This window comes from Haliotis rubra, unplaced genomic scaffold (genome assembly GCF_003918875.1).
Source record: "Haliotis rubra isolate DU_JTF1 unplaced genomic scaffold, ASM391887v1 Scf70, whole genome shotgun sequence".
NCBI lineage: Eukaryota > Metazoa > Mollusca > Gastropoda > Lepetellida > Haliotidae > Haliotis > Haliotis rubra.
The window spans coordinates 2,178,153-2,204,261 of NW_025767413.1; the positions used below are offsets into that span (position 1 = coordinate 2,178,153).

At 39.4% G+C, this 26,109-nt stretch overlaps 1 protein-coding gene across 1 annotated transcript in view; it reads left to right on the forward strand.

The window, feature by feature from the left end:
* The window catches only part of LOC124258754 (vacuolar protein sorting-associated protein 13B-like), an 84,733-nt gene that overhangs the window by 42,786 nt on the left and 15,838 nt on the right, over window positions 1-26,109 (forward strand). The window contains 28 exon segments of the mRNA XM_046692836.1: window positions 429-646; window positions 1,147-1,495; window positions 2,654-2,768; window positions 3,573-4,444; window positions 5,609-5,723; window positions 6,585-6,696; window positions 7,271-8,036; window positions 9,107-9,247; window positions 9,382-9,558; window positions 9,743-9,889; window positions 10,089-10,348; window positions 11,413-11,569; window positions 11,810-11,979; window positions 12,636-12,853; window positions 13,573-13,748; window positions 14,635-14,650; window positions 14,895-15,070; window positions 16,057-16,193; window positions 16,541-16,651; window positions 17,009-17,110; window positions 17,503-17,595; window positions 18,907-18,984; window positions 19,560-19,643; window positions 19,645-19,713; window positions 21,194-21,289; window positions 21,291-21,449; window positions 21,901-21,984; window positions 24,078-24,113. Of these exon segments, the coding sequence (XP_046548792.1) occupies window positions 429-646; window positions 1,147-1,495; window positions 2,654-2,768; window positions 3,573-4,444; window positions 5,609-5,723; window positions 6,585-6,696; window positions 7,271-8,036; window positions 9,107-9,247; window positions 9,382-9,558; window positions 9,743-9,889; window positions 10,089-10,348; window positions 11,413-11,569; window positions 11,810-11,979; window positions 12,636-12,853; window positions 13,573-13,748; window positions 14,635-14,650; window positions 14,895-15,070; window positions 16,057-16,193; window positions 16,541-16,651; window positions 17,009-17,110; window positions 17,503-17,595; window positions 18,907-18,984; window positions 19,560-19,643; window positions 19,645-19,713; window positions 21,194-21,289; window positions 21,291-21,449; window positions 21,901-21,984; window positions 24,078-24,113 (5,234 nt within the window).

Below are 26,109 nucleotides of genomic sequence, written 5' to 3' on the forward strand. Positions count from 1 at the left end.
TTCAGTCTCTGTCTTATATATATATATCTGTTGTATATAACACTATATATATTGTTTGAGGCTGTGCTATATATATATATATATTGTTATATAACACTATATATTGTTTGATGGTTGTAAGAATGAGTGATTAGTACAGTTTTAGCAATTTTTCAACAAATGGGCTTCACACATTGTTTATTTTGGGAATCAAACCCAGGTCTTCGGTGTGACAAGCAATTGCTTTAACCAGTGGACTAACCCACTGTCACGATGTGGTGGGTTAGCCTAGTGGTTAAATCGTTTGCTTGTCATGCCGAAGACCCGGGTTTGATTCCTCACATGGGTACAATGTGTGAAGCCCAATTCTGGTGTCCCCTGCCAGAATATTTGAACAGGATGTATTGCAATATGTATAAGATTTATTTGATGTTCTGTGTGTCTTGCAGGAGACAAGTTGCCATGGTCTGTGAAGCTGGAGAAACTAACAGTGTATTCCCTTCACAAGGAGAAGACAACGCTGTCTCTCTTCAAGCCTCTCAATGTAGCATCGACTGTGGCAGTGACATGCAAGTATACACCTCCAACATCAGACAACATTACAGCCCTTGGTCTCTGTCTCCATATTGACATGCAGCCCCCAACAATTGCTGTCTCCAATATACAGGTAATTCCACATCATGTTTAGATATTTAATAAGAACAAATCTATTGTCTTGTCTTAATCAAATGACTTCCGTGAAGATGTTTATTTCCTTTTCAGAAATTTACTTTTTCAACCTTTGCTGTATTTTAGTATTTGCCTCTACTAGGAATTAATGAATGATATAGAGTGATATGTTTGTTAATTGCAATACTAATTTGTATGATTTATGGAACCATTGTAGAATTGTTGTCATGCATGTCTTTGCAAAACTGTAGATACTGGACCCGGTACAGTAAGAGAACAAAATCACTTTCCAAATATGTGTCTTGAAAAAAAAGAAGCAATAGCCTCCTCTGTCCTAAGTATTTGTTAATTATTGCTAAAATAATAAAACATATTATTTCTGACTTATTTAAGGTCCTTTTCTTTTACAAACCTGTCATGTTCCCTTGTTTAATATATTTACACAGCTTATGTGTATTGTTAACTGATCTGATATATGCATCTTTACTTTTGTTACAGACACAGCTGTGTATGGTGGTGATACAGAAGGCACTGATGCTGGTCAGGAAAGGGACATCACTCTGCTTCAACCTGTGGAAGATGCTCCAGCCCCAGAAAGATGTACCCATTGCTCAACCAATCTCCAGCTCTCCTGACAAGAAGGTGGCCAGTACATTGTCATGTGACAATGATGTTGTGATAACTGACCAATCAGAAGACATCTCACGAGATGAGAGCAGCCCAGTGCGTGAGGTTGTGGGAGAGGACTTGAGTAGCAAGCCAGGTGTGAAGTTATCACTGTGGACCCAGCTCCTGGTGCCCAGATTTGACGTGAAGCTTTATGGAAAGGAGAAATTGTCAGCATCAGGTAAAGTGAATGTTCTGTTGTTTGTCACATTGTTATCCCCATGCAATGTGTTGTGTCGCGTGTGTGTGTGTGTGTGTGTTATTAAAATGGACTCCGTCCTTCCGTCCTGTCCAATCCGTCCGTGCACATTTGTCTTTTTCCGGACCATAACATTAAAACCGTTCAACATTTCTTCACCAAACTTGGCACATAGATAGATCTGGTGGTCTACTGGTGCCTTTTGGTAGTTTTGGATTTCTGAATAAAGATTTTTGGCATTTCCATGGCAACAAGTTTCACTTTGACTGAAATTGGTGGTAGTGCTCTTTTCTGTAGCAGAACTTAAAACTGTTCACTGTTTCATCACCAAATTTCATACATAGGTAGGTCTAGTGGTGAACTGGTGCCATTTGCTAGTTTTGGATTTCTGAATAAAAACTTTTTTTTGCGTTTCCATGGCAACAATTTTGGCTTCAACTGAATTTGGTGGTAGTGCTCCTTTCTGGAGCAGAACTTTGAAACCTTTCAGTACTCTCCTTCCACTTACCAGTAGCTATATACACGCCAAAAACATTTGACATAATCAGTACTTTCGTAGATATATTCATGAAGAGTATTTTGCCATTGGCGGGGATATTGATGACTTTGTCTTCTTGTTGTCATAATGTTCTGTGAAAAAATTGGGAGTTAAGACTGAAATGTAGCTGATATGCTCCTTTTCTTATTTGCAGCTTTAAAGTTTGATAACGACATTAGAATCATTGTCGAAACATCGCTTTTCACAGAATATATCCATAAAATTATCATTATTCTTCAGCTTTAAAGTTTATGGATTAATATCAACAATCAGTTAAAGCTTTCTACTATTAAGTCACAATACTATCTTGTTATTCAAATGAAAGAAAGTATTTTCAACAACTGTTTCTGCTTGATAACCAAATTGTTTTCCTAAAGTTTGTTAAAATGCCTGAAATGTTTTTCGATATAGAACTGTGATCCAGGTATTGCACTCATAAGCTTCAGGCTCTATTTGATCATCCTGTCTGACTTGGAAATCACTGATGTTAACACTAGGAGTAATACATATAGGCAACAGGCAGTTTCTTTTCTATGTAGAACTAGTAAGAGTTGCATTGTTTTTTCCTGAAATCTATATAAATGCCAGGGGTGTTTTGACAGAGACCTGTCTGACAGTTGTGGCTGAAGATGTTGCGACCTCCATCGACATCCAGCAGGTATATTCCAAGGTCAAGGCTACAATGGGGTCATTCAACATAAATCATCTACAGAAAAGGTATGTCAGAGCCAGAGTAGATATGAAACAAGAAAAATGTTAATCTTGACTGTATTAACCTTATGCAACCAGATCAGACATGTTAAGAGAGTAGTACTACATTGGCATATTACATGTGAATGGTTTCACATGTCCAAAAATTCAGGCGAGCTACAATCTAGTGCTCTGTGTGGCATGTATTGCTTGATCACAAATACGGGGACACTGGTGGTCCAGTCATCTAAGGTCCATCACTTCATGGTCGGTGGGGTTAAGGTGTTCGCTTGTCACATGGAGGACCTGGGTTCAATCCCCTTTAATGTGTACCATGTGTTAAACCCATTTCTGGTGTCCCCTGCTATAATATTGCTGTGATATTGCTAAAAGCGGCATAAAACTAAACTCACTCACTTATTCCACCACTTCACATATTTTCAACTCTTGGGTAGGCCAGAAACCTATGATTGTGGTTTCGACTCCAGTTTTATGCCAGTTATGATTCTGGGTTTGTTCGTACCATATCCATAGTCATGTGTTCACCAAAGTGGTATACGTCTGACACCTGCATCACTTATGGGCTTCCACCCACATTGAGATGCCTCACCATGATAGAACTGGGATCCTGTTCATGGAAAACTTTTATACTAAGATTTTGCAACTTGCTCTTTTAGCAATATTCCAGCAACATCATCACAGATGATTGTCCTGAAACATAAAACTTTTATACTAATCCATTTTGCAAAGGATGCTTAACATCTATATGCTATATATAACTGATGAATATAATTTAATATGATCTTTTATTCTTGATTATTGATGTTACAGACAAGATAGGCCATGGGAGAAGGGTGCATGTGAAGGCATTCTGATGTCCTGTCGGGGTGAGCTTCCCCGTGATACCCTGATTGTCAGTAACAAGCTGTGGACGTCTGACAGCCAGCCTGTTGTCCCACTGTTCCCGTCGTCTGAAGGCATGCAGAGGGAGCAGACCAGTGGCTTCCTCACGTTCACGTTCACCAGAGCTTTGTGTAAGAATGTTTCCAAGAAGATGAAGAAGACAAACATTGAACTGTCGGATTTGACAGAAAATGAAACCGAATCCTCATTTGATGAGCTATATTTTCATGAATATATATCAGAAGTTTGTTTGAAGACGGATCCATGTGATATTGTGTTGTATCTACCAGTTTTTGACACTTTGGTTGACATATTTGATTTTGGAAACCCAAGTCCAGATATTGCACTGACGAAATCAGCAAGCCAGAGGCTGGTATATACTCACAGCCACCACAAGAAGAATCAGTCTCCACCCTTTTTCTCAGCTGGTTGCCTCCCTTTGATTTATGCAAATATTGGCAGTGTCAGGGTCATCCTGCCTGACCCCGATGGAAGCCATCTTGAAATGGGAAGGGATCAGAAAGGAAGTGACAAATGGAATGATGACACAGCCAAAAGTAAATCTGGAGATGATTCAGAAAAATTCAAGCATTTCAAAACTACTCTTGACCATGATATGATTGTTGCTCAACTACATTCCATCACGGTGCAACCAAGGGCAGACAACCCACTTCCCCGGGAACCAGTGGAGAAGGACTTGTATCATCGAGCTCGCCACACTGGCATTGCACAGTACCCTGGGAGTGCTGTGGAGGACAGACAGTACCAGGCAGATTTAAAGGGATTCTCTCTGTGCACAGGTATTGCATGCTCATTCAATGCTACCCGTGAAGATCTGGGGTAGAATAGGTCTTCAGCAACCCATGCTTGCCACAAAAGGTGACTATGCTTGTCGCAAGAGGTGACTAACGGGATCGGGTGGTCAGGCTCGCTGACTTGGTTGACTCATGTCATCGGTTCCTAGTTGCGCAGATCGATGCCCATGCTGTTGATCACTGGATTGTCTGGTCCAGACTCGATTATTTACAGACCGCCACCATATAGCTGGAATATTGCTGAGTGCGGCATACACACTCACTCACTCATTCAATGCACAGGTCTAGAATACACATGTGAACTTGCAACTGCATTAAAATCTGATCTTAGTTCTTGCTACAGCTGAACGAACATCTGAGGGCATCCCATTTTAAGTATATCTGCTTCTTTACATATAATACATGCACTGAATTGGTGCATTTTGCTATTCAGGTTATAAATAATATGGGCCCTGGGGTAGCCCAGTTGTTAAAGCGTTCGCTCATCACACTGAAAGCCTGGGTTCGATTCCCCACATAGGTACAATATGTGAAGCCTGTTTCTGGTGTCCCCCTCTGTGATATTGCTGGAATATTGCTGGAAGTGGCGTAAAACGCAACTCACTCACTATAACTAATGACAGTATATTTTTCCATAAACATGCACATGCTTGATTTAGGGTCAGATGCAGGTAGTGTTTGTCTTTGGAGCATAACATATCATCCCTTCAGTATTGTTCTTTATGCTCACAAGCTGTAGGATTAACCTGTTGTGGTATAATCACTGATAATTAGATACATAACATACTTGAAGGTGAGGGAATACTGATGACTTTGTTATTGTCTTCTTGTTCAAAATAATTTGATGTTATCATTAACATGTTATGACAAGAGTTGTTCTGGTTCGGACAAAAACAACGTTTGATCAACCTGCTCATTCACTTTGGTAATATGCCGTGTTATCTTCAATATGTGTTGTGTTCACCGATAGATATTCCTCAAATATTGATAGGGATAACCCAACATTCTGTTCATGCATACACTTGAATTGAAAGAATCATTTTTGTGTGTCATGGAAAGATAAAAATATCCCTTCTGAAAGCCAGAAAGTGTACACAACTTGTAAGACCAAGGACTTCCTTGATGTAGTGTAAATTTGGCTGTTTCCAGGATGCTGGGGCGACCTTGTCCGAGAGTCGAGACGCGTTGAGAAATACAAGCCTCCAATCAGTCCCGGAGTACAGATACCTGCCCTGGAGTGGAACACGTTCCTGGCGCTGCAGCAGTGAGTTAGAGTAGTAGCTAGTGTTGGGAATTGGTTAAAATCTCATAATTGATGATTGGTCCATTACAACCGATCAATCATCAAAAATAATTGGTTAGCATCATTTATTAAAGGTTCCTGTTATCTTTGTTAATGCACAAAATAAATAGCGAAAAAACATGTAGTTCTTTGGGTTTTTTGCAAATTGCACAAAATGCATTTTCATATTTCTCATATTTAAAGGATGACTAGTATGTTAGGAACATAAATTTCCTGTAGTCTTTAAGATATATTCAATCATGACTTGGAACAAGCTTGTAGTGCTTATGAAATGTAAATTTAATGACACAGACAAACCAACCTTGTGAAAAAATATTGTTAATGCAAACAAGTGTTCCAAAGTTGTTTGTGTTCGATTATGAGAAAACATTTTCGATTGCTTAGTCGTTTAGTCACTGCGACCAATCTTTGACCAGTAGTAGTAGCTAGTAAATGAATGTCACTGCATTGTCAGCATTATTCCATGTTGTTTGCTCTTCCATCATTCATGACTACATTCAACCCCTTGAAGGAGTACATTTATAGCCTGGTAATGAACAATATTTTACACTCATGGAAGTCAAATGAGTCCTACTTTGTGCAAGAACCATGACCCTTGCCGAATATTGAAGGAGAGTGGATGGAACATGTTTGTTGTGGAATCCCAGTGTTTGTTGTTTGTTGGTTAACAATAGTAGCTATGCTGCAAATCGTATTCATGAGTAATGGAGGAACATAGGGTATACAAACTCCTGAAATATGAATGATTTGTCATTATGTTGTTGTGTAATTTTCCGATAATTCTCATATTTCAGTTGTGTATCTTTCACTGTTATTTCAGAGAAGAAAGGAAGAGATCCGTCTGATTCCCATGGCTTCAGGCTTTGACTTGTGTCTCGTCATGGCACCAGCCATTGTCTATGGCAGGAGAGAGCCTGCGGAAAACATGAAAAAGGTAAATGGCATTATTTTTTATAACGATATGCGAGATTTTTAATCGATTTTGGCTTACCAAGTACCACTGTTATTTGATTAACAGGGATGAATAATTTTCAGTAGAATCATCATGATCTTATGAGAAAGATCACAGTGTTTCCGCTGATTTAATTATTTATCGGACACTGTGTCTGGCGACCTAAAATGTTACCGGTCATGAATGAAATTTGCCGGTCATATCCTATTACCATACTGTAAGTACTCATTTTAAAGTTATTTTTAGCCTGGGTATTTCCAAAACATAACAATTTTTGCGACCATGAAAGCACAGCCAAGACTGTCATTTCGCTTACCCATGATTTTTTTATTTTAATACATGATTATTTACCGGACACAGTGTCCAGCTGGCTTTCAATTTACCGGTCCCTAACGAATTTTTCCGGCGATTTTCAGGTATATACCAGAGAACGGAAACACTGAAGATCTGTTTGATTCTTATTTCTTATCTTATGAGAAAATCTTAACATTGCTAACATGTTTATTAATTACAGAACCATGTTATTTATTTCCTGTTTTGTTGTTTTCTCTTTCAGTATGTCCTTGTGTGTGGGTATGCTGCTGAGATGAATGTCACCAGTGACCTTGACCTTTATCTCAGTACCAACCAAATACACTTTATGTCAGAGTTTGCAAGAAAGAGTATGACACACCTCTCTGGCAAATCAGAAAAAATCACATCAGCAAAATCCAGTGGTAGTGGGAGGTCAAGGTCATCAGGACGTGCCCAAGAGCACCATGGGATTGATAGTGGTGTTGAAAGTGACATCTCAACTGTGACAGCTGATAAACCAAGACAGGTCAAATCAGCATCGTCCTCAAAGGTCGTGACCCCAGTTGACCTTGGTCTTGGGTCAAAGGTCATGCCGTTCCACATTCTTCTGACAGCTGGGCGAATTTCATGTACCGTGTATACCCATAATACTTTGAGAGAAGACAGTCTGCATGCAGCAAATAAAGATGAAAAACATAAAAAGGTTGTTCACAAGTCAAAGTCTGCGTCAACACTGAAAGGGGATAACCTGGAACACTTAACAAGCAACATCCCGTCACCAGATAGTGATGAGTCGTATCTGCAGCAGTACGACACATGCTCAGACTTTGAGTTTATGCACATTAGCAATGATAGTGATCTGGCCAAGAAAGTGGTGCCACCTGGAACTGTCTGCATGAAACCATTCCTCTACCTGTACTTCGCTCAACCTCACACGATCCTCTCATGTCAGACATCCAGTCAGAGGTTTGAGATGTCCTGTTATGACATCATCGTGAAGGGACCATCCAGCCAATCAATCATTCCAGGTAGGTGGAGTGCAATATATGGTTACAATTTGTGTGAAATCAGATCTTGTTCTCAGACACAATACCTCTCTGAGTGATAATCTGTTAGATCCTCTGTAGGAAATCAAGCCAGATGAAAGTTCTGCACAGCAAATCAAGACTTCTAAATCGCTGGCATTAATTGTTTTAGAAAACTGAAACATTACTGGCATAACTGACTGAGTTTGGTTTTACGCCGCTTTTAACAATATTCCAGCAACATCACGGCAGGGAACACCAGAAATGGGCTTCATACTGGCATAAGAACCCACACATCATTTATTTTATTTGGATAGTGCAAGTTTATTGAGTTATTCGTATGGAAACTCTGATTGAGAATTTGTCACTGAAAAATACCATATTGGAGTAGATCTGATTTTAAAGGAAATGACTGGAAATGTAAAGTCCAGAAATTCACAGATATAGAGAATATTTGCATGTGTCTGGTGAATATAATACACAACTCTTACTCATATGCATCATGTGTACAATACAGAAACACAGAGCTGATGATACTCATCTATCTTAACAGTCGTGAAATTATCATTCAAGAGCGTTCAAGACACATTTTCATTTATTAATGCTACTTTTAAAATTGTGTGAAATACAATGACATGAATGAAGACCCCATTTAGAATGCCAGATCATTTGAAGCCATGTTGATTAACATAAGCACACAGACATACATAGATCTCTATCTGAACTTTTCGGGAACTGTATGCAATTTTGGTTTTGATAAATAACGCAATGGATCAATGTATAGTCCTTACTTAAAGTAGAATATAGAAGAAGATAGAAAGCTAGAAGACTACATTGCACATTTATTGGATTATTTTACCAAGTTTATTGAATTTGTATTTTGCCTTGACAACACTAACCTTACTGACAATTGTATGATACAAATGTATATCCTTGCATGTGCAGGATACAGAATAAGGATACAGACACATGTCCTTTGCATTTCCTGTATGAAAGCATTGTGAATCCTCAAAGCTACATTAGTGTGTGATGTCTAATATGATGAGTAACGTGACTCTCGTGTGTTGTGACAGTTGAAGACCACCGTCTGCTGCCTGACTGTTCTGACTTCAGCAGTTACTGGATTGAGACAAGGGCGGGACAACCACACCCCAAGACAGGTATCCCCCCTAGTCTCTACACCCTGCAGATCACCAACTTCCTGCAGCAACCAGGTACATGATCAATTTTACAGGGAAAATACTGTTTACAATTTGTTTATTAAATGTTCTGAAATCTGAAACAGTTACATGATAATGCTGATTTTGCCTCTCCAAAGGTTTACTCATTTTTTTGCTTTTTCTTACAGCATGTGTAACCTTGAAGCTAGAGCGTCCTATCAAAGTCAACCTGAGTCTGAATAAGGTAGAGCAAATCCTGGACTTTGTAGGGGAGATAACCACATCTTCATCTACAGCCAGTCAGAACAGGGAGTCGTCAACTGCAGACGTGGTGATGGAGGAGACATCATCACAGTCGAGTCCAGGTAGATGTAATAAAATTACTTACTGAAGTTTTAATGAAAACAGTATGGACACATATTGCGTGTGTCATCACTGTAGAAAATGTTGCAGTACCTCACCGTACTCAGATATTTCATTTGTTATGTTCAGATTGTACTTCAACTTGCCAGTGATACCAATGACTAACAACATTGTTGAATAATTCAGGTATATTCTCCAGTCTGGATCACTTGGAGTTTATGACAGATCAAATAGTGGTTGCCTTAGAGACGGTTCCTGAAGATCATTCTCCAGGATTCATGGTATCCTCCTCCTCACTCCGAGTCATCACCGAGTTCCAACAGGCCAAACATGGTGAGTTGGAGATGGGAATGTTTGTCTTGCCATTAATTAATTATACAAAATTGCTTTTGTACCGATAACTAATACTGCTCATTGCCCATCTGTTTGTGTTTTTAAAATTTGGACCATCAAAAGCATCTACCTGTCTTCCAAGTTTGATAACCTTTTGGGTTTTGTTGAGAACATACACAAGCATACCATTCCACCCCAGGTGTGTCAGACTCTCTCGGCTGTGAGTTGTTCCTCAAGGACCTCCTCATGAAGACAGTCCTGGACAAGAAGACACGTGCACTTCTAGGTCCCGCATCAGTCAACCTGGATCTGTCTCTAGTCTGGGCAGAGCACAGTGGGACCCCATCCATCCCGCAGATCATCTTCGCTGCAGAGACGGGGATCCTGCCGATATACGTGGGCCAGGATCAAGTGGTCTGTCTGCAGCTCCTGACAGAGCAGGTCAACAAGTTCCTCCAGGTGAGCACAGTGTGGAATATGACTTCAAACATTAACATTTCAGTGAGAATGGTTTGAAGCTGCTTTTAGCAATATTCCATCAATATCACTTCTGGGGACACCAGAAATGGGCTTCACACATTGTACCCATGTGGGGATTCAAACCCGGGTGATGAGCGGATGCTTTAACTGCCCCTACATTTCAGTGATATCACTTTGACATTTTGAACAGAATTTCCTTTCACAATTAATGAATTTATTTAAGAAATATTTTTAAATAAACATTGCTCATGTTGGCAGAAATGTCTTGAACTTGCAAGAGGAGGTTTTTGTTATATAATCATATAATTGATAGTCACTTGCATTTGCTTGTGTTTGGATGATGAGATGCTAAACAAGAGATCACTGACTTTCTTCAAACACAGACAATCGTGCTGATAATGATTATAATATTTAGCAAAAAGTTCTTATTTTTTACCCTAAATATCAAAGTGTTTGCTAATTGAATATGTTACTAGTACTGCAGAAGAAATTCATTTTGCACTTTCATTGGTTGGGGAAGGGATAACCTTGTGTGCACAAATAACAGATACCGTTACTGATGTTGTCAGCAGTAAATAATTGAAGATGTATATAGAATATCTCATTGAAGTGTCTTGAAGATAATGTTTTATCATAATTTCATAAGCACTGGCTAAGGAAGTAAAGAAAACTTAACATGTTATTGTTTAGACTAATTGCTAATTTACAAGTTTGAATTAAGTCACCTTTGTCAGGTGCTAATTGACATTATTGGATTTTATTCCATCCAGCAATAGTTAAACTCTCAATAACAGAAATTAAAACATTGCCCTTTTCTTCACAACAGGGACTTAAATATGAAATAGGAACAGACCATGGACATGATAGCCTGGTCTCCCTTAGAGCAATATTCCTTCCAAAAGTCACTGGAGTGACCATGAACATTCATAGACACATGCTGTTCTTACACAAGTTAATTACAGTATGAAACAACTCTCCTCTATGAGGTCTGCTCATTGTGTTACAAGTGAACATACGGCCACTCTTCTTTTCCTTTTTGACAGAATCGATTTCCCAGCAAAGAAAAGCAATCTAGTTCTACTCCAGAAAGTAGTGGTGGTGCAGGTGATGTGACTGTAGCATCAGGGATGTCACACTTCATCCACAACACGACCACGGATGACCTCAGGACTGCTGGCTTTGAGTACATCGTTGATCATGGTAGGTGCATCAGTATCATTTCCGGGCATGCTGATATTCTGAACAAAGGAAGGGTGAACATTGCATCGTTTTGTCTGTTGTAGCAGACGCATGTTTTGTCCATCTGAACAGATGCAATTCTGTCTGAACATTGCTTCAATTGGTCTACTGTAGCAGACACATATTCTGTCCATCTGAACAGATACGATTTACCAAATTTTTTATCACAGAATCATGCTGTAGATATTTTGGTGTTTGCAGATGGGTCTGGCCTGAAAGCAAATCCCGGTGAAATTGTCTTCTGCAGCAGTAACAGCACCGAGGATGGCAACAGCACAATGACCTGGACGTACTACCAGCCAAGGGTCCTCTCTCATGTCAGTGTGATGCCTGTGCCCTTCGGCCTGTCATCAGACAACAGACCAGACAGGGTAAGATTCTGCCCAACATCCTTGTCTAATCCAGATCTTGATATTACTGACTGTCTCAAGTTCTCCATATAGGGATTCAGATGTGGAATAGGTCTTGACTGGTTTGTCTGGCTGAGACCTTAATGTTTAGTGCTGCTGTGATATGGCTTGTGATGTTGGTTAATGTATTGATAATAGCTGATTGGCATTTCATAACATTGACTCACTCATATGTTATATACAATTAGAGACTTGGACTTTTTGCAATCAAGAGTTTGATCAGCATTCTAGAAGCTGGTGAGTAGATAACAAATCATACAAACTTTATGGATAAAAGCTACTTGTTTACTGCATAGAGCAACATTTCTGTTTAGATTCTTATACGGCTCACTTCAGCCTGATAACGGTATAAGAATCTACTTCGGATGTCACTCTATGCAATAAACAAGAAGTTGTTGTCCATAAAGTTGTACACTTCTTTTAATATCAAGTAGATAATCATTTGTTCATGAACAATGTTAAAACTAACACTGAACCTCTTTCTCCTGGTTATATGGATCATTTTCCTGACATCATACATGGCTCCTGAATGGGATAATATCGCACTGAAGTTGGATGTTGTGTTTGGCCTTGTATCTGTTGTTTGTCTGTATCTAATGGAGGTTGTTGTGTTCCAGGTTCCATGTCTCCTCCAGTACTATGACAAGGCCTCCCAGCAGTACCTGGGACACATAGACTTCTCTCTGACCGAGAACCAGAGCTTCACCCTGCCACTACCAGAGGTCAAGGTCAACAACAGCCAGGAACTGATAGTGGCTCAGACCTGGAGAGTTATCATCTACCGTGATGATGATGACGAGGAGGATGATGTGGAGGAAGGGGAGAGAGAGCCGTCGTAAGTCCTGTCATGTTGACATTAAATAACATTAAATCTATGAAATGTCCCAGATAACTTGATCTAACTATCTGTACAGTTTTTGCCAGACTGCAGTTCATTCACTGCCAATGTACGTACAGTATCCTCAGTTCCTCTGCTCTCTGTGGTGGGTTAGCCTAGTGGTTAAAGCGTTCATTCTTCACGTCAAAGACCAGGGTTCGATTCCCCACATGGGTACAATGTGTGAAGTCCATTTTCTGGGGCAATATCATGGCAGGGGACACCAGAAATCGGGCTTCACACATTGTGCCCATGTGGGGAATCTAACCCGGGTCTTGATGAGCGGAAGCTTTAGCCACTAGGGTAAACAACCGCCCCCTATGCGGATGCAAATAGTTCTTGTGAATGTTCCGAACATGTCGGATGATTTGAATTCCCCTATTTAAAAATGGTGTATGTAATACAGACTGCTGTAATATATCTGGAATATTCATGACTAAGCATAAAACAACATTCTCTCACTGATTTAATGTTCATTCAAAAGGTGGAACTGATGAAAATCACAGCAATGTTTTTAAAAATAAGTCTATTGCTTATTTCTGTTTTTGTGTCAGAAAATTGTAAGCAAAGAGCAAGAAAATCAGCTATAAATACATAAAAATGAAAATTACATATCAAAACCATTGACTGGTTTTAGAAATATTGTTGGTAATGAAAATATCTGATGTCCATTACAGACCTGTCAAGGAAGACAACTCTGAGAGAGATATCATGGTTCTCCCTGCATCCCTTGCAGCATGTATGTCTGTAGACTCCTGCTTTGTCCCAAGCCTCATTCCTGTCTTCCAGGGATGTGTATCCATGGCAACCATTCAGCTACACTTCATCAATCACCTTCAGTATTTAGGAAAGGGTATGTCATTTCAGAATTTAAGAAAGTGCATAACGTGTCAGTAATTAGTTAAGGTTAGGTCATGTCAGTAATTAGGTAAGGGCAGTGTTTAGGTAAGGGTATGTCGTCAGAAGTTGGGTAAGGGTAGGTCATGTCAGTAATTAGGTAAGGGTAGGTCATGTCAGTAATTAGGTAAGGGCAGTGTTTAGGTAAGGGAATGTGTCGTCAGAAGTTGGGTAAGGGTAGGTCATGTCAGTAATTAGTTAAGGGTAGGTCATGTCAGTACTTAGGTAAGGGCAGTGTTTAGGTAAGGGTAGGTCATGTCAGTAATTAGTTAAGGGTAGGTCATGTCAGTAATTAGGTAAGGGCATATCATGCCAGTGTTTAGGTAAGGGTATGTCATCAAAAACTGGGTAAGAGTAGGTCATGTCAGTAATTAGGTAATGGTATGTGATATAATAGGACAATTCTTATTGACCAATAGTAAGTATATACAAGGGGGATAACTCATAATAACCTTTAGTACTCAGTCAACACCCATGACTGGGTGAAGATTTGTAGCAAGAGGCATAGACATGTTTCAAAATTATATTGCATGGGTCATATGTTTTCCTTAACCAGAAGTAGTAAGAATCTGAGGGCTTATAACTTTGTTATTAAGGTAGCTGGAGGCACAGGCTTTCGTGGTTTGAAAAGTTGTACTGCATTGGACTTGTGAAGTCAACAGTCTCCAAACATTTTTAAAGTCAAGTGGTTCATGATGCATGTTTCAAATAGTAAGCCAGCATTCAGGATAACATTTGGATGGTATGCGTGGTGCATCTGTTTTGCATGGAATGGAAACGCCTGTCTGTCTAGTTTGCTTGGTTCCATTATGACACATTACTGATACAATCTCTGCTTCCAGGAGTCCCTACCAAGCTGTCTTAAGCATAAAACAACATTCTCTCACTGATTTAATGTTCATTCAAAAGGTGGAACTGATGAAAATCACAGCAATGTTTTTAAAATAAGTCTATTGCTTATTTCTGTTTTGTTTCAGAAAATTGTAGAAAGCAAAGAGCAAGAAAATCTGCTATAAATACATAAAATGAAAATTACATATCAAAACCATTGACTGGTTTTAGAAATATTGTTTGTAATGAAAATATCTGATGTCCATTACAGACCTGTCAAGGAAGACAACTCTGAGAGAGATATCATGGTTCTCCCTGCATCCCTTGCAGCATGTATGTCTGTAGACTCCTGCTTTGTCCCAAGCCTCATTCCTGTCTTCCAGGGATGTGTATCCATGGCAACCATTCAGCTACACTTCATCAATCACCTTCAGTATTTAGGAAAGGGTATGTCATTTCAGAATTTAAGAAAGTGCATAACGTGTCAGTAATTAGTTAAGGGTAGGTCATGTCAGTAATTAGGTAAGGGCAGTGTTTAGGTAAGGGTATGTCGTCAGAAGTTGGGTAAGGGTAGGTCATGTCAGTAATTAGGTAAGGGTAGGTCATGTCAGTAATTAGGTAAGGGCAGTGTTTAGGTAAGGGTATGTCGTCAGAAGTTGGGTAAGGGTAGGTCATGTCAGTAATTAGGTAAGGGTAGGTCATGTCAGTAATTAGGTAAGGGCAGTGTTTAGGTAAGGGAATGTGTCGTCAGAAGTTGGGTAAGGGTAGGTCATGTCAGTAATTAGTTAAGGGTAGGTCATGTCAGTACTTAGGTAAAGGGCAGTGTTTAGGTAAGGGGTAGGTCATGTCAGTAATTAGTTAAAAAGGGTAAGGTCATGTCATGTAATTAGGTAAGGGCATATCATGCCAGTGTTTAGGTAAGGGTATGTCATCAGAAACTGGGTAAGAGTAGTTCATGTCAGTAATTAGGTAATGGTATGTGATATAATAGGACAATTCTTATTGACCAATAGTAAGTATATACAAGGGGGATAACTCATAATAACCTTTAGTACTCAGTCAACACCCATGACTGGGTGAAGATTTGTAGCAAGAGGCATAGACATGTTTCAAAATTATATTGCATGGGTCATATGTTTTCCTTAACCAGAAGTAGTAAGAATCTGAGGGCTTATAACTTTGTTATTAAGGTAGCTGGAGGCACAGGCTTTCTTGTTTGAAAAGTTGTACTGCATTGGACTTGTGTGAAGTCAACAGTCTCCAAACATTTTTAAAGTCAAGTGGTTCATGATGCATGTTTCAAATAGTAAGCCAGCATTCAGGATAACATTTGGATGGCGTGTGCATCTGTTTTTGCATGGAATGGAAACGCCTGTCTGTCTAGTTTGCTTGGTTCCATTATGACACATTACTGATACAATCTCTGCTTCCAGGAGTCCCTACCAAGCTGTCTCCTTACACCATGATGTCTGCTCAATCCGAGGAGCATGAGTTTGCCATACTCACCATAGATGACCTCTCTGCCTCTTTCTCACATCTGCTAGGTCACACGAGCAGGTCCGAGGTTCAGGTCAGTATGCTGTTGAAGCAGATAAGTCTCCCATGGCCGGATCATTTGCTGTGCTTGTCTTGAGGCAGGAAAATGTTTGCCAGTTAATGATTAGTAAAATATTTGACTAAAATGAAAGGTACAGCTGTTTTCCGTCTATGTGAGGTATATGGGTGTTTTGTGGAACATGATTCTGGAATGGTTGATCTTGTGAGCATAATGCTGGGTGTAGAGTTAAAATTGTTGTGTTTAAGTATCTCTAAGGAAAGTAACATTGTTCTGTACAAGCAGGTTGAGGTCCAATTGAAGAAAACACAGTTTAGAATGTTGGTGTGTGTGGTGTATTGACTCCTCCTTGTTGGGTGCAGGTGTCTACCACAGTGAGGCTGGAGGTGTTGGAGCATCGCAACCTGACGATGGACATCGTGCTGCAGCACACTATGATGGACGGCTACCTGGTGGTGCTTCACAGAGAGAAGGTAGGACATCTACCACATGTAGCCCCAACTGTTTGTTACGGCAAACAGAATAATCTTTCTAAATGCCCATCAAGCATCAGAATAATCTTTGATGATAACAGTGTATGAAATAAGCCAAAACCCAGCCAGACGTCAAAATGTTACCAGCCCAAAATGGATTTAACCAGACCAGACAATCCAAAGAAAATTACTCAAATGTATGGAACATGTTGTCTAAAATTTGTACCATCGGTCTGGTGAGCTGTAAATTAAGGCCGTCCATCAGAAATGTAGCCTGTCTCGGGCAGTCAGACAGGCCTTTTTTCATACACTGATGATACAACTAACCTCAGTGTATAACTTGTGTTCCAATTTCAGCCACCGATTATGGAGTGTAACTGCAAGACTGGCCCAGCAGTGGTGAGGGTGGGGAGCGGGGCAGTGCACACTCTCACTACATCTCTACAGGCATGGAGTATGGTGAGTCTACACTTAGCTCCTTGTTTCCCTTTACAACTTGTAAGTCTGAAGGTTTTGTGTTGGACAAGAAGTGAACCTGCTGTTCAGCAACATGTCAACCAAAGTATCACAATCAAAGTTGATCTGATTAATATTGAGCAAACTTAATGATGCGTAATATGGTTTCCGTTTTGACAAGTGGAAGTACATACAGTTTCAAATTTAGGATTCAGGAAGAAATGATATGCCTGACCAAGGATTTTCATATAAAAGTGAAAAGTCAGTGTTGTGACTTTTCATACACAGTTAAAAGTCAGAAGAATTAAAGGTTCTCATGCCTATGAAACTGTTTTTCAACCAGTCAGAATGCAGGGCACATTTGATGCCATATTTTATATCTATATATTTTGCAGCTGAATGGCGAAACTGGTTCAAAAAAGGCACAGGCTGTGTTTAGTCACATTGTTGTATGCAATGATACACAGCAGACGGTCAGATTCGGCCAGGTGAGGACATCCAGTTGTGTGTGTTGGTGACTGATGCATCTTGGGAGTGGGTACATGTACTGGGACACATGTAGTGGGCAGAAGATACTCAGACATACCTCTGCCCTTGTTGTTGTTAGGCAGTTAAATTAGCAAGTCTGAGATAGAGGCTAGTATCATGGACACTTTCAATAAATGTTTTCTAAACATTTAAGTTTGTCAGCTCCAGACAAGACTCTATCACTTTATTTGATTGGCATTTTGAAAGTTGGGAAGTACAATATTGAACAAACTATAATGATAGCAACTTCTTTTTTTTCGTGAGTGCGATGTTTCGATACAGATTCTTGTACCATTGTCATGCAGGAATGTAACATGAAAAGGAGGGAGATGTATATATACATGTACTGGGGGGCGCGGTGGGCGAGCTGGCTAAGGCGCCAGGCTAGTGATCCAGCGAGCATGAGGTGCCGGGATCGAGCCCACCTGTGACCGGGTGTAAAAACCTAGGAGTCAACTTTGTGTGCAGACTCTTTCAGTGTTGTCACAACCCCTAGTGTACATTACCCAAACCTGTGCACTTAAAAGAACCCACGAATCCATTGGTATATGACGAGATGGTGGCCACATGAATACGTACAAACACCTAGTTGTGGGTAAGCAACATGCAGTAAACTTGGACAAAGTACTGTGACTATGTGTCAAAGTTCATACAGCTGTGAATAGGTACCTCGTTAGGGTGGGAAAGCCACACTGACTCAGTGCGCCTTGTGGCAGCAAGAGTTGTATGGTCCCCAGGGAGTTGAGATTGATAATAAGATGTGCTGTTGAGATTGACATCCAATGATCGAGGGAACAAATACCAGCTCCTTGAGCATGCGTGGATATGTGCGCTATATAAATATCCTATAATAATAATAAAAAAATACTGAATGCAACAAAGAAAACAACATAATTAACATAAATGGTTAGGTAGTAAGTTGATAAAGCCTGTGAGTTGACAAAGGGAAAGGCATGCTGATGATTGAGCTTTGCAGTAGGATCCTTCTTGAAAGAAGTTGTTATCCATAAAGTTTGTTCAATATAACCCTCTATCATACTTCATGTTGTTAAGATTGGTATAATCATTAGCATGATTAGACACAACTTTATTCAGGTGTTTGATATCTCTTAGCTCTAGTTGAAGCAGGAATTTGGGCAAAAGAAAGATATCCCCATAACAATGTATTTAGTGACAGATATGGTGAAAGTTCATTTGGTTAATCATCATTATTATGCTGAAACTTGTACGTATGTCTTTTACATGAAGTGTTGTAACGTCCCATCCTGCAGGTTGGTACAGATGAGAACCTGGCTCTGGCTTCTCGGGAGATGCATTGCTACAGCTGGAGGTCGCACAAGACCAAACAGGTCAGTCATGCACAGACACGTGTGTTTAAAGTTGCACATAAAGTACCATGTACGTCTGCTGTTTCAAATGTTATGATGCATTCCTGTACAAAAGTTACCATTACCATTAACGATTACCCTTTACACAATGTCAATCTATCTTTCACCCGGGCTGGGGGGTAGCCTAGTGGTAAAGGCATTTGCTCGAGACCCGGGTTGGATTCCCCACATGGGTACAAAGTGTGAAGCCCATTTCTGGTGTTCCCTGCCGTGATATTGCTGGAATATTGCTAAAAGTGGCGTAAAACTAAACTCACTCTCTCTCTCTTTCTTTCACCCTGGTCACTAATCATGATGAGCAGACACCATGACCCTAACTCTTTTTGTCAAGTACACAAAAACCTGATGTCTTTACTTACCTTTGGCCTAGAATATGCACCACATACCACCTATGTACCCCTGGGTTTGGATAGTTTTAAACCTCCCCATTTTTGTGAGTTTTATTGTTTAGTTGACAATTCCAGATGCTGTTTCATCTGTGGATGTACACATTCATTCATTCTGATGCTACAATTTCCATATAACCATGGTTACAGCTGCTCCACGTGTGTATGGACCAGCCCAGCTGGAAGTGGTGCGACCCCTTTGACATCAACACCGATACAAGCGTGATCCGAGCAGTTACGGGCCAAGGACCAGAGTTACACTGTCATCATTAAGATCAAGCAGCTCACCAACACCCAGAAACAGGTAGAACAACATGTCAGTTGTGTAGAACCATGTTCATGGAGTCAATAATTCTTTGGTCTGGTCCAGAGTTGAATATCATATCCCTGGAATATTGCTTAGTGTGGCAACTTACAAACATACAAAACTACACCCTGTAGGGCAAGTCACAAGACTTTTGGGTTATGAAGGTACAGCAATGAAATTTGGTTTGTTTTTTCTTATTATATAATGCTGCACTCAGCAATATTCCAGCTATATGGTGGCGGTCTGTGAATAATAGAGTCTGGACCTGACAATCCAGTGATCAGTAGCATGAGCATCAATCTACGCAAATTGTCATAAGATGACATGTGTCAACCAAGTCAGTGAGCCTGACCTCCTGATCCATTAGTCGCCTCTTACAACAAGCATGGGTTACTGAAGACTACTTCTAACCCAGATCTTCATGGTTCACAGCTATGAGGGGCGGTGGGGTAGTCTAGTGGTTAAAGCGTTGGCTCGTCACGGCGAAGACCCGGGTTCGAATCCCCACATGGGTACAATGAGTGAAGCCCTTTCTGGTGTCCCCCGCGTGATATTGCTGGAATATTGCTAAAAGTGGCGTAAAACCAAACTCAGTCAGGCTCAGTCACAGCTATGAGAACACAGGGTGAGGTGAAGCTTTCAACTGTGCCAAGTACATATGCACCGTAAAACATATCCTTGTATATGGTGACCAGTTTGGTGAAAGAGGGTTTCTTTTTCGTCTAAATATGAGAACAAGAATGAGGTCAAGAGATCTCTTGAGACCTTTTTGAGTTCAGACAATTAAGGATATGTTCATTCTTTAAATATATAACTTTGAGGAGCAGCTCATTGTTAGGTCGAGCTGCTCCCAGAACATTTAATTTAGAAAGTGTGGGGTGAGGGGTGGTGGAGTGAGTGTTATAGAAGCTATGTTATAGAGCTATAGACAAGATTCTGCAATAGCTTGTAATATTCACCTGGATAGAATGAAGCATCAGCCCACTGATATTTGCATATATCGTTGTTGAATTTATAGTTGTTGAATTTATTTCTGTAAGTAGGCCATCAGCCCATGTACAATCATAGGATACAAAATATCATTTTAGACATATATCCCAATCTTTCATGTATGTTTTGGAACTCTTGACATACGACATTGACCTGATTTTAAGAAATAGCTAAGTGAGCATTGGTACCAGCTGAAATGTTAATCCAAGAACAATATATGGATATGGTTCTCTAGATGGATAGCAACACATTATTTTCTACAAACCAGAAGATGCAATTCAAAGGAAAGTCAGTTATTGCTGTTTAATAAGAGCAACACATGTCAAAAGATCATGAATTTTGTTTTCTGTACGTTGACTTTTGTAGGTTTCAATGAACTTTTTTCAGGATACAATTTGAAAAAAATTGAAGCAGTGTATTGAAAGCCATACTGAACCTTTGAAGTGAATTAGATGCACGAAGTCTCCATCTGTCAATGTTTCTACAGATCATCATCAGTGGTCAGCTTGTCATGTCCAGTCGACTCTCTCAGCACATGGAGGTCAGTCTGATGACCTCAGGGGGAGACAACTCTGTGAAGGAGAGCACATGTATCCTCGGTGCCCGGTCACACAGCGCCGTCATTCATCGTGGAGCAGGAGAAGGTTGTGGGGGTGAAGTTCCGGGTGCTGGGTCTGAAGACAACGTGGTCACAGGAAGTACATGTCAATGGGGACAGGATGAAGGAGAATGGACTGGTCAAGGTAAGTCTCATTGTCTTGGTCACTCTGGACACTGAACAAATCATTATCTTGCATTTACATTGAAATTGTATCTGAAAATTCCTTAGTTATGTTGAACTTTATCATGATCAATGGTCTTAGTTTTCCATATGTTATACACCATACATCAACATTTACTGGTAGCAGGGGCAAGGGAGGCCAAATGATCTGAAGCACCACAAGTTACTCTTACCTCCCTTAGTTGTGCTAGGATCCAGAGTTCAAGGGTTCAAATGTCATATTCTTCCCACATTATGATCTGTAGTCTTATATTACAAAGTATATGACAGTGTACATCGCATTGGAATTTGTGTTTAACAATGGACCCAGTGGAGAATTACATTAAGTCTTGTATAATGTAAGCTGATGCGACTGACGTGCTGTCAGTGGTCAACGTCTGCACATTACACCATTTGTCTGACTCTTGTTGCAGATCCCCCTCCCAGACAAGTCTACCTACATCCATGTCTGGTGCCGAATCTTCTGTCAGCACTTCAAAACACAAGTACAGACTCTGGTAAGTAGTTCACACAGGGTCATGGTTACGATGCAAGGTCATCATTATCATGAATATTTGACATCCATGGGTCAAGGTCATCAGTTATTGTAATAGAGACTGAGTGTGGTTTGGGGAAAACTTTAGCAATATTCCAGCAATATCACAGCAGGAGACCCCAGAAACTGGCTTTACACACTGTACCATGTGGAGAATTGAGCCCAGGTCCTTGGCACAACAAGCAAGCTCCTTGACAATTGTAACAAGTAACCCCTGTGGTATTTGTTGTCCTTGTACATAAGGCTCTCATTGAGATTCAGGGTATATAAGGATTCTTGTACTTCTTGGTTAGAAAGGGAAATTGGTCTGGTAATTTTTCCTTATGTTCATATTACCTTAAGCTTAGGTTTCTATAACCTTATTCTGTGGATGAAATTTAAGTAATGGGGAAATTATGTGTCTTAATACAGTTCCTCTTGCCAAGTGTGCCCTGTGAGAGATATACTTCCTCCAGAAGAGTAATTTGGTAAACTACAGTTGAAGACAATCGACCACACATATGTGTCACCTGTTCCAACAGGTGAAGCATTGGGCGTGGGGATTGAGTTGGTTGCAGGAGACAGTATGAGACTGATGTCTCTTCATAACACTGAAGACCAGGGATATTCAAAAATGTAGATGGACAAATGTATTTTGACAAGATTGGGATACTAGGTTTTCTGAGAGGTAAAGTTTACCTATCATACCAAAGGTCATGGTTGACCACATCTTGCCGTGATATTGCTGGAATATTATTGACAACAGCTTAACTCACCAACTCAACTGCCCAATGCTCATGGCAATTACAACAAGATCCCATGCTAGTTATGACAACCTCGGAGCCACCATTCTTTAACAGCTTGGGTGTTATCTTTGAGAAACAAAAACACAGGGCATTTTAGAAAACTTAATGTTGCTGGAATATATTGTTTTTGAGAAAAATTGTAGAGGATCAGAAAAGAGTTACATGCCCACATATTTGGCCATGTGATACTGTCAGTCTTCCTTTCAGTAAGACTTGATGACTACCTTTACAGGGCTTGTTTCCTGCTAAGATGTTGACAGGTTCATATTGTTGGAGTAAATGCAGACTGCTAGAATCTTTCTCAGCTGAAAATCGCATGTCATACATTGGTATTGTTCATTCTGTTTTTATTTATGTAGGACTTTTGTTTATTGTTATTGTTTATTGATGTGTTGTCGATGTTGTATAAATATATGCAGGGTTGATTATACGTCCAAGCATGTGGATAATTTGATGTCTTTGAATGTTTTGTGACAATTATATTTGCTTGAGATTGATACTGCTGGTAAGACTAGAACTATTCGACAAGTGGCCAGTAACTACCGATTCTACTTGATGAATTAATGTTCAAAGTTTTAATCAAGGAACACATACTGGGTACTAGTTTCATTACAGAATATATACCCCATTGAACTTATGTGATAAAAAAAACAGATGAAAATTCATAATGTTAGTTAACAACAAGTCCCTTTATCCATGAACATTTTAGCTCGATATGATACAGCTGCAATTCTGCCCATGGTACATATATGACATCGATTGTTGGTGGGTGTTAAAAGTTATAATTTCTGTGCGTCATATTCTCGAAAAACTTGCAAATCTAAGAACCCCTAATGTTTGTTGATATTGCAAAATGAAATATTTAACGAAAATAACAGTGATATCAGCAGAAGTAACATCACCCTGGAAATGCTTTCCTAACAACTGAATCTCAAAGTTTAGCAGCCCAAGTTCTTCAGATAAATATCAACGAAACAGATAAATATCACCTTTTGCCAAGTTGAATCCCATAATTTTCAAACTGGGATTGAGGAAAACTGTTATTGATCAGTATATACTTACTAAGATATTTCAATATGCAGTGAGTTGCCAGAAAACATCCTTGATCCAGTCCTATTGAACAAGGTTTTTCAACCAACAACCCACATTCCCATTAATTTTTACTGACTGTAATATGTTGCCAGTACATTTTAGACAGTCATTTGTTAGAAACGAGATATTATCTATCACCAGAGCTATTAACTGTTGTTTTTATCAATCCATTTATAAGGATGCTAAATTGATAATGACTGCAACCAAACGCATGGTGAGTTTCCCTCATTCTACTTCATACTGTGGCTGTCATAGATGTTGGATATTTCTCCTGCTGTTTATTCTTTTAGTCTGTTTTGATGTCAATCAAAGCAATTGCAATGTTGTTTACTTTGAAAATAATTGATTCACATTTAGATGTATTTGTTATCTGTGTGGCTTTAGTGAACATTTTCTTTAAAATAAAAAGAGAAAGTTATTTACACTGTTTGAAGTTGTTAAACGAAACCAATGATATTTGACTATGAGATGACATGAAGGAACTATCTAAAACCAAATCTGTGGAATGTGTTTGTGTATGTCGTTTGAGATCAATGTCAGTGATCGAACACAATGAACAGTGGCTGGCTGATCACTGAGGAATCAATATTTGTCAGAATTAGCAGGTTCCGTTTCAGGACTAACAATCTTTTTATGTTGAGTCCAAGTTTCAGATGATATATACCATTCAAAATAAGTTCAAGTACACTCAGTTCCTTCATATTACCATAGCTAATCTGGTAAATTCAACATGTATGGACAAATCTGGTACTCATAAAAAAGAGATGTGGTCCTTAACTACTTTCGAGTACTATTTATATCGATAAGAAACTGGATTTGTTGTCTTTGGTTGACATATTGTTATACATTTTCCTTCTTCATAATACTACAGTCAGTCTGCCATGTCAGGACAGACTGATTATAGTAATATGAAAAGATTGGGTTCTGATATGAAGTTAATGGGCGGACCCTAACTTCTTTTAAGTAGCATAGTTTTTGACTGGAAAGTAGTATGTTGTGTTTGGTTGACAGTTATTTCCCTGCCAGTCTGGGACATCCATGTGCTTTTGACCCATGCTATGCCCCATCCTGTCAAGATTTCTATCATGGGATGTATGCAGCTGACTCCTATCGGGAACATAGTTTACTTTCATCCTGTTTTTCAGTGTTGTTTTTCTTTAATTTCGTTTGAACTTCTTTTAGATTAGTGAAATAATGAGAAAGTGTTTTTTCTGTCCTTCAGTCACAATATGATCCTGGTCTTTCTGTCCACTAAACTAAAAGAATTAGTTCTACTGTTCTGTTTCTGTTAACTTCATGTACCATTGAGAAGGAGCTTTGGTCTGCTTAACAGTTTAATGCTTGTTTCCATAATTACTTATTTTCATGTGTTTCTCAAGGTTACTGCATATATTGATGTTTAATATTTTGATGAATGAATTTGATGAAGAATGAATGCTTTTTTCTTCTAACACAGGTTTTGATGTTTATATATTTGTGGGGAACATGTACCCTTAATACTGTCTGTATTAGTCACTTCCAGAGAAAGTGTTGAAAAACTTACATAAATCCTTGAATACATGCCTGCATTGAATAAAAGCTGAATCAAACGACCATTTGCCTTGAATAAGAGTTGGGTCTCACACTGACATTATTAATAGTGAAAATACTGTGAATGGCTGTATTTTATTTCTGGAAGGAAACACACAAGGCATTGATGGAAAAATCCTCTTTGAATAGAAATAAACACCTCCATTGAATAAATGCTGGGTTTTAGGATCTTCGGAAGTAAGTAAACCCTGGGTGTTTATTCAACAATTTATGATAAGCATGTATATCTTATGTGTCATGGACCTACCATTGTAAAGTCTTTGCTTTTCACACTAAAGAAAGGGATGGAATTGATTTCGAAGAATGGTACATGAAGTGAGTCACTTTGTTTAGTTGGTATACTGAGGTCTATTGGGAAAAGAGGGCAGTTGAACAGACTGAGGGCTTCTGCAAAGGATAATTCCCATAAAAAATACTGTTAATGTCATTATATCTCAGATGGATAGATTTTGTAGCTAATCCCAAAATGAAGAAAAGAAACAGCAGCATATTTTTTGTAGCTGTGTTAAATATCTCACAATGGAGGTCACTGATTTAAAAATAGTGATTGACTGGGCTTCACACATTGTACCAATGTGGGGAATTAAACTCAGGTCTTTGGCATGACAAACAAACACTTT